This window comes from Octopus bimaculoides, chromosome 1 (assembly GCF_001194135.2).
Source record: "Octopus bimaculoides isolate UCB-OBI-ISO-001 chromosome 1, ASM119413v2, whole genome shotgun sequence".
Taxonomy (NCBI): domain Eukaryota; kingdom Metazoa; phylum Mollusca; class Cephalopoda; order Octopoda; family Octopodidae; genus Octopus; species Octopus bimaculoides.
This window is the reverse complement of record NC_068981.1, coordinates 40,804,429-40,813,406: the sequence shown is the minus strand read 5'-3', so window position 1 is coordinate 40,813,406 and position 8,978 is coordinate 40,804,429. Positions and strand designations below refer to the sequence as shown.

Here is an 8,978-nt window from a genome sequence, read left to right as displayed (position 1 = left end):
AGAGAGAGAGAGAGAGAGAGAGAGAGAGAGAGAGAGAGAGAGAGAGAGAGAGAAAGCGAGAGAGAATGTCTTCATTGCTGGAGGAAGCTCAAATCAAGTTAAGAATAAGGTTTTTGCTTTGCTCTTATTTTATCCAGCATCTATAATGATTTAAACCAATGTTATGGTTTTCCAGTTTATGCATGAATTATAAGTGGGCAGATGAAATTAAATGAAACCAAGGAGCAATTAAAAATTCCAATAGCAATAAGTTGGATACTTTCTGCAAAACTAATTTTTTTTCTTTTTTATTGGAAGAATGCTTTCCCATTGTTGACCATTAGCATGGTAAGGAAGAAACTAACATTTGTTGAGCTGTAAAATTATTCTACTATGTAGCCAGATCCCACATGTGGACACTAGCTAAAACCAAGAGTGTTTGTCCCTATTTCTGACTATAAAGATATAGTCAGAAATAGGGACAAACACTCTTGCACATTTAATTCTTGATATAGACTGAGGTCTCAAGATTTTCTAGCAATAATCTAGTACTGTTTATGTCTTTCACTCATTATGTCATTCTCTTTTTCCTTTTGCTTTCCATTTGGTTGTTGATTTTGTTTTCCCTTTTGGGGGTAAAAGTAATTAATGTTCAATGTAAAGTGTAGACTAAGTGTTCTAATCCAGCTAAAGTTAAGGGAATTTTTTTCTGTCATCTGTGGATGCACATATCAATACTATATATCTCAATGGTACAGATCATTAGAGATCTAGTTGGTTTGGCTGCCAGCATCAATTTCTGTTTGATTTGATTTCATATTCAGTGTAATTATACACTTTTATTGGCTAATGAATGATGTGAAAATCATTTTCGCTATAAATCAATAAATAAAGAGTTATTAGCAATTAAAGTTTGAAAATTTTGGGTAATTTAGCCAGCGAGAAGCTGTGTTGACAAATATATTCTATGTGATGTCACGTGCGTTGATGCTGTGTTCTGTTACTTGTGCTCATCTGTTGCTTGTGTCCATCTGTTGTTTGTACCCTGGTCGAGAGATGTGCTAAAAATAACAGCTAAATAGGCCTTAAACCATGCCCCACCCCATTAAAAATTTCTTGCATAATTGTTCATAATTCCCATGCGTAGAGTACAAATTCACAAAAATTTTCTGAAAATTCCAAATTTCAAAAAAGTTATGAGCGGTTATATGTCATACGTTAAGCAGAATTTGATTTGTTTACAGTTTCATATAAAAGCATGTTCTATTTTCAGAATGTTGACAACATGTTCAGTTACGCACAAAATGACAGCTTCCAAATCCTGTTTCTTGACTGGGTGAAAATGATCAAACTTTAAACCTCCATAACTTTTTAAAATATTTTTCTGGAAAAAGTGAAATAACTCTTGCAATGTAGCTTGGAAAAGTAAATTAATATGCCAAATTTTAAAATTTTCAATAAATTTTAATTTTTGAAATGCTGGCAGCCAAACCAACTAGATCCAGTAGTAGGCTGTAATTAATTAACAGTTAAGATAAAATAATCTAATGATACTTACTGTTGTACCATGTACAATTCCTTGAGGGCCAATATAGCAATAACTCCCAGCAGTCATTTGTCCATACCTTGGAAAAAGTATAGATAATTCTTTATTGTTGGTGAGTGCATGGTGAGTTGCCACCTTCACAGATGGCTGGGTTTTTCACTCATTAAATTGGGTAGAGTGGATGTATATATTTATTATATTAAAGATTGACATTCTACTTTGAGTTTGTTCATTGTTGTTCATGACTGGACAATTTTGAAGCCAGTGACAGGTAACATTGACTGGATAATTTTGAATATCCAATGACAGCTAACATTTGATGTGTGTGAGTGTGTGTGTGTATAGTGAATAGGGAAGAGAGAGAGAGAGAGAGAGAGAGAGAGAGAGAGAGAGAGAGAGAGAGAGAGAGAGAGAGAGAGAGAGAGAGAGAAAGAGAGAAAGCGAGAGAGTTGATAGAAATTTCACATAGTGTACCCAACACAAACTATGGACATACAAGGGGTGCAAAGAAATCACAGGGAGGCTGACAGAGCAAGACTTTGCATATGGTAGCTGTGCAGGAGCAATATACATGGACAGTGCATGAGAAATAGATTTTCTCAAGTGGCCAGGAGAATCCCTAGTGGATCATACACATCATTAAAAGACCAGTTTACATGTTTATTTCTCACATTAATATTCATAATATTTGAAATACTTTTTTTCTATACATATTTTGATTAAATTTTGTGTAGTGATTGGATAGAGTGGATGGATATATTTATCATATTAAAGATTGACATTCTACTTTGAGTTTGTTCTTTGTTGTTTATGACTGGACAATTTTGAATAGCCAATGACTTGGACTTCATTTAATGTTGCTTTCAAAAATATAAAGGAATCACACCTCAGTAGCAGGGTGCTTATTGAGAGATATTTGGCTGCTATTTGTTGTAGATTAAGCAACTATGTAGAGTCTTGCAATAATTCAGGCTTTTTACAGAGCATAGAAATTGATACTGCATCAGATATGTTCAGGTATTTTCCTGAAAAATGAAAAGAATAGAAAAAATACTCACATTGTCACTCCTAAAGCAAATAGTTTGTCATATATTTCTTTGCTTGAATAATTTGGGATCATCTAATAGGGATACAAAGAAGACATTAAGTTAAAATTGAATCAAGTGTTGGAACATTGGTATTCTGTGGAAATAACGAAGGGTCATGTATTAGATATATCTGTTTTAGTTGTAAACTCTTTCAGTGTTTATTTGCCCATTATTTCTTACAATATGCTACTTCTGTTTTTCAGCTAATTTTGTTAACAATCAAAGTTTTGGAGGGACAGTAAAATGACTTAATTTTCATCATTAAGCAAATATTTAGAACATATCTTAACAAAAAACTTTTTTTACATAGCATTATGATGAAAGGTTATAATTTTTATGCTTTAAAATGTGAGGTATTGTATTGGAGAATAAGAGCAATCACAGGTAGGTTTATATAAAAGGGGTTAAATATAGACTATGAGTGTTGAGTTGAAGCTTAATGTTTTTTTCTATGATTTAGCTATAGTATTTTCTTTGTTTAAGTTCTTTTGATAAATGAGGTGTTTTGTAATAGAGTGCCATAAGTGCCACCCTGGCCATTTTCGAGGTTAGTATATCATTTTCTTTATCTCAACGTCTAGAATCTGAAAAAGTTGGGAAGAAGAACCAATGAGGCTTGCAATAAGGTTGAAAATCCAGCTGAAAAAATTGTATCTCGACGCTATTGACAAGGTGTTTGTTCACCTGAACTCAGACCAGAGAGTTTAGTAACACACGATCGTAAGTACACATGCTCAATCAATAACTTTGGTATGGCCCCTGTATCGTTTTTCAAGGTGTTATGGCTCATTTTCTAATATTCCTTGTTACTATCGTAATGATAATAGGCTATTATCTTACTATCTTGTCTTACTTATCTCTTAAAGATACCTTGGTATATTAACACACAAACAATACCTGGGGGTTTCTGTATGTTTTTTCTAGGTATTATGGCTAAAATATACTGGTACTATGATACACCGTTTCATAGTACTGGTATATTCTACAAAACGAGAAAGCATTATTTACATTATTTACATTATTTACATTTGACGGATATTTGTCCTCATCTGATGAAGGCTGGAGGGTATAGCAGCCGAAACATTGTGTTAACAACAAACAAGATGAAGACAAATATCTGTCAAATGTAAATAATGTAAATAATGCTCATAATTCCTCATCTCTTAACTATAGAACTGTAAAATGAGAAAGACATAGTCATTGTTTCAGATGCATGCATAAATAAATAATTCTACATAGGTGGAATGATTAGAGGAAGTCTTCACAGTCATTTTAAGACCAAAACCAGCTTCCTAATTTCATTCCTTGTAGAGATATCGCATTCTGAAAGTTGTGAAACTTCAACTGCGTTTTTCTTGGTTTTTAAGTTGTGGCGCTGACGATGGTCTGTTACTAAAACATCTCAAATGGTCTAATTATACAGTTTGAGAGAAGTAATGGATGTTGGATAATTTGGAAGTTAAGAAAAACCAAGAAAGATATAGAATCTTCTTATGGAAACAAATACGCAAAAGAAATAGGAAGAGAATTAGTACACCATCATCATTTAACATCCAGGCAAAGGTTGAATGGTCGAACAGGAACTGGAAAGTCAGAAGACTTCAGAATCCCTGCTGATTGCTTTGGTATGGTTTCTATGGTTGGTTGCCCTTCCTAATACCAATCACTTTATAGAGTGTAGTGAGTGCTTTTACATAGCACCAGCAGCAGCAGCAGTGAGGTCACCAAGTAATTTGTATGACTAACCCCTCAATTGAGGGTGGTTGGGTAGTGTTGAGAGACAGAAAAAGGAGTCTTGCACTAGACAGGAAACATGGCTACCTCAGGCAGGGGGAGAGTGGGAAGAGAGGAGGAAATATGCTTTGGGGAAGAGATTCAATGGGGGAATGTTATGTGCAGGTAGGTACATGAGGGAAAGTGAGTGAGGGGAAGTGAAGCATTTGGTGAGCAAGGGTGGGGGAAGTGCAGCGCTTGGTGAGCAAGGTGGAAGGAAGGGGGTGTTGGGAAGATGGGTTGTGGAGAGGTCTGGTTGAGGAATAGATTGTGTGCAGGAGCACATATGATTGCTTCTGAATATAGAAGCTTTCAGTGATGTTCTGACAATAGAAAGAAATGAAACATAATGTGTATTATTGAGTGAAGCTCTGTGGATCAAGTGCATGCTGCCTTATTTTTTTTCAAACCTTATTACCTATAATTGCTTCATTAGTTGTTCATTCATCTGTTCCAAATTTTCATTGAAGAGAAGGAATTGAACTCATATAAACAGATTGGCACAACTCTAAATTGTAGCAATGAGGCAAACATATAAATGGCATCTTATTGAACCTCAGGTTCCTCAGTTTAGAATAATAAAAACTTTTAAATTAATTTATCTCTGTGGATTTCTTACCATTCCATTGGTTATAATCATTCTAGGTGCTGAATTGTTGCTCGGAAACAATCCCATCGGGTGTCCAGAATACATCACAAGTGTTTGTTCTTCAGTCATATTAGACAAATAATACATAACTAACAGAAACTACAAATAGAAAAGAAACACTTTAGTTTCATTGGTTAAATTAATTAAAACTGATAAACATAAGAGAATGGTGTATATCTCGCAACTTCTTCAGACCTGTTTGGTATGAATTATTGAAGAACAGCTGATCAAAAAGTGTCACTCTTTCACAGCATTGAGAAATTATAGAAAACATTCTCACAGTCTTTATATTTTCTTGGTTCATTTCACAGGAATGTGATGATTGTTCTTTACAATATAACTTTGAGAACCAAGTACTAAGCAACAACAACATGTATACATATAATTTCTTATTTGTTCATCCTATTTCTGTTTAGTCTTTTTAATTATATTTCGTTTGGTACAAGTAATATTCTATACAGATTATTCAGTCATTCACTCATTTGACAAGAATAAATAAATAATGGCAAAATTAGAAAGTGAAACAGAAATGAATAAATAGGAGAAATACTTATTCAATATACTCACCTGAACCCAGTTGGAAAATACTTGTCCATTACCTCCATAAGTAACAAGTTCATGAGGAAACTGTGCAACTTCTGGATTCAGGTTGTTCATAATCATGTGCATGATGGCAGCAGCTTGGAGACATTTTGCAGGATATTCTCTAATCGGGTATGCCCTTCATACAGAAGGTGGGCGGAAGGAGAAAAGAAAACAACAAACAATAGTAGTTATATAATCTCGTTTTTAGATTTAATATGTATTCATTTATTCACTTATTCTTTTATTTGTTTCAGACTTTGCTTGGCAGTCAGTCTGGGGCACTGCATTCAAAGATTTTTTGTGAATCGTAATGACAGTAGTACTTTGATACTTATTTAATTGATAGCTATGACCTTGACAGTATAAAAGAACATTACTCAGGCAGAAAAAATACCACAGTGTATTTTTGTTCGATGCACCAATGTATTGGTAATCCTTCACCAACATACATACACACACACAAACCCAGTGGTTAAGAAGCTTGTTTCCTAACCATGTAGTCGTGGGGTGTAACTGGCCCACTTATGAGTACCCCTCATTCGTTGGACAATGAACTTTGCTTGTGAAGACCTATTGAAGCAAGTGTAAACAAATCAAAATCGCTGATGTGGCCAATGACAGTACTGTCTGATTGGCACTCGTGCCAATGGAATGTTAAAAGAAGCATATCTGAGCGTGCTCATTGCCAGGGCCATGGATTGGCTCTTGTGCCAGTGACATGTGAAAAGCACCATTCAAGTGTGATCATTGCCAGCATCGCCTTACTGGTACATGTACTGGTGGCATGTGAAAAACAACATTCGAGTGTGGTCGTTGCCAGTGCTGCCGGACTGGCTCCCGTGTAGGTGGCATGTAAAAACACCTTTTGGGCGTGGTTGTTGCCAGAACCGCCTGACTGGCCCTCATGCTGGTGGCACGTAAAAAGCACTCACTACACTCTCGGAGTGGTTGGCATTAGGAAGGGCATCCAGCTGTAGAAACTTTGCCAGATCAGATTGAGCCTGGTGCAGCCTCTGGCTCACCAGTCCTCAGTCAAACCGTCCAACCCATGCCAGCATGGAAAGCGGACATTAAACGATGATGATGATGATGATGATTTATAATTAATATAATTATTATAAACTTTATAATTATGATTTGTTTTTATTTAGTTTGTGACTAAAATCATGATCAATGCATTTTGTAATCAATTTTAAGCAGCTGAAATTAAGATGATTAACTAAACAATATTTATTTATCACTACCTTTCTGATATCAATGTATATATGTGTATTTATGGGCACATGTATTTATTTTTAAATATATTTTAACAGTTTTTGTGTATCTTTTGTTAGTAATCCAGTATCCTAATTACAATAATTGTTTCATATTAAAAATATAATAAAAGAAATTAATAAAAGTAATGATTACTTCATATTCAAGATGGGACGAAAGCGGTACATATAGATGTGGCCATAGTCTTGAAGTTCTGCTGCAAACTCTGGTGCTAAGACTTGGTGAAATTTTGGTGGAAAGTATCGTAAAGCATTCTGCAATGCTAGCTAGTAGAAATAATCATAATATATAAAATACATAATGTATATGCATAAGTTAAATTTCGAGGAAATTTCAAGGGTTAATTGAATATAGAAATGTTATTAAACAAAAACTGGTACAATCTGACAAAATATCAGCATACTGAAATTTTATTTTTGAAGTATAATTTGGCAAGTTCAAGGTTTATATTATGACTAAAGAAGTTAACTGATACAGCAGACATTTCTTCATTATGATGTCTTCATATTCTGGTAGAAAAAAAAAGCATGTTTTTACCCAAGAAGCTTTAAATGTAGTTAAGAAAGAACTAGTTTTAACAAGTGAATCCAGAAATTCTGTTTTTAGCACTGTGGCATTTATCTTGCCACAACTCCCTGTCTAAAACCATTCTTCAGGACACAGTTGAGGGAAGACAAAAGAGAGGCAGACAGAGAAAATTCTGGTTTGACAATATTAAGGACTGGACAGGTCACAACACTGCAAACCTGTTGTGCATAACAGAGAACAAAGACCAGTGGCAATGGGTTACTATGAAAGTGTCTAGAGTGGCCCCCCTGGTGACTGGCTGCATCACAAATGATGGATCACAAATGAGCTAAGTGTAAAATGTGTGCAAAATAGAAAACTGAGTTGGTGCAGACATGTGGTGCATATGGAGGATAGAATTTTGGTCAAAGAACTATCATGACTAGAAAAAGAAAAAAACAAAACAAAGTAGAACAAATCTGCAGGAGAAAAAGACCACAAGAAATGACAAAACAATGTGGCAAGAACAATCTAAACCATGTGAACATGAAGAAACAACTATAAAATAATGATGATATATATACATTTTGTTATCTTTTATCCAGCTAGAGGCTGAGGCCATGCTAGAGCACCACCTTTCTGTATGATTGATTTTTTTTTCTGTACTGTTTCTGGTGAAGTTATGAGTTGGTTGGAGCTGCTTTTCTTTGTGCCCCCTACTGCATTGTGGGTTCGTCAGATATCTTAGATAAAGATCTGTCCAGATACTAACAAATTATATTTTTACATGAAGTGAGAAGCTTTATCTGTTTATTATATAAGAAATACTAAAAGCAATGAAATTGATATACTGTTTTAAGAAAGAGAGGGTAGGCAAGAAACTTGTATATTTTCAAATCTTTGCTGAAATACACTGCAGATTCAGATTTGGGCTGTATTCCCAGTTTAGTCTTCTACTATGAAACAACAGCAAACCAGAAGGAAATACACAAATATATTTGTATATTTATATATATAATTATTAGTGACAGATTATAAATACCAAAAGGTAATCTTTATATCCAACTTAACATGGATGTGTAGTTAGAGCACTGAATACTACTAGCTGGATTCAATTTAGGCATTTCTTTTTGTTAGTGCTTATTAATTGGTAAATTTTTTCAGATGTTCAGTTGCAATTTCACTAATTTTGGATAACCATGATAATGTTGTATTAACATATATTTTCGAGGATATTATTATTAATTTTAATGGTATTTTATATATATATATATATAAACATTTTTTTGTAATGAGATAAAAAAACCAAGCCTGTGTAGATTTTAGAACATTTATAAATAGGTATTACAGCTGTTTCCAGGATGTTTATTATATCCCTTCATCGGAGGCGGTGTGAGAAGATGGTTAAGCAATAGTTAATTTAGATAAGATACGAAATAGAGAGTGAAGGAATGAAAATAGATGTGAGATATGTAGGGATATTGTATTTGCAGATCCATTACTTAGGCAGACTGGTATACATATAAGATTCCATATATATAATATATATATATATATATATATATATATATATATA

At 34.1% G+C, this 8,978-nt stretch overlaps 1 protein-coding gene across 2 annotated transcripts in view; it reads right to left on the bottom strand.

The window, feature by feature from the left end:
- The window catches only part of LOC106871137 (urocanate hydratase), a 36,203-nt gene that overhangs the window by 26,603 nt on the left and 622 nt on the right, over positions 1-8,978 (bottom strand). For both annotated transcript variants that reach the window (XM_052966203.1, XM_014917450.2), the window contains exons 2-6: positions 7,031-7,161; positions 5,603-5,756; positions 5,006-5,134; positions 2,584-2,645; positions 1,538-1,604 (exon numbers count right to left, since the gene is read on the bottom strand). In XM_052966203.1, coding sequence (XP_052822163.1) covers positions 1,538-1,604; positions 2,584-2,645; positions 5,006-5,134; positions 5,603-5,756; positions 7,031-7,161 — 543 coding nt within the window. The remainder of the gene's footprint in view (positions 1-1,537; positions 1,605-2,583; positions 2,646-5,005; positions 5,135-5,602; positions 5,757-7,030; positions 7,162-8,978) is intronic.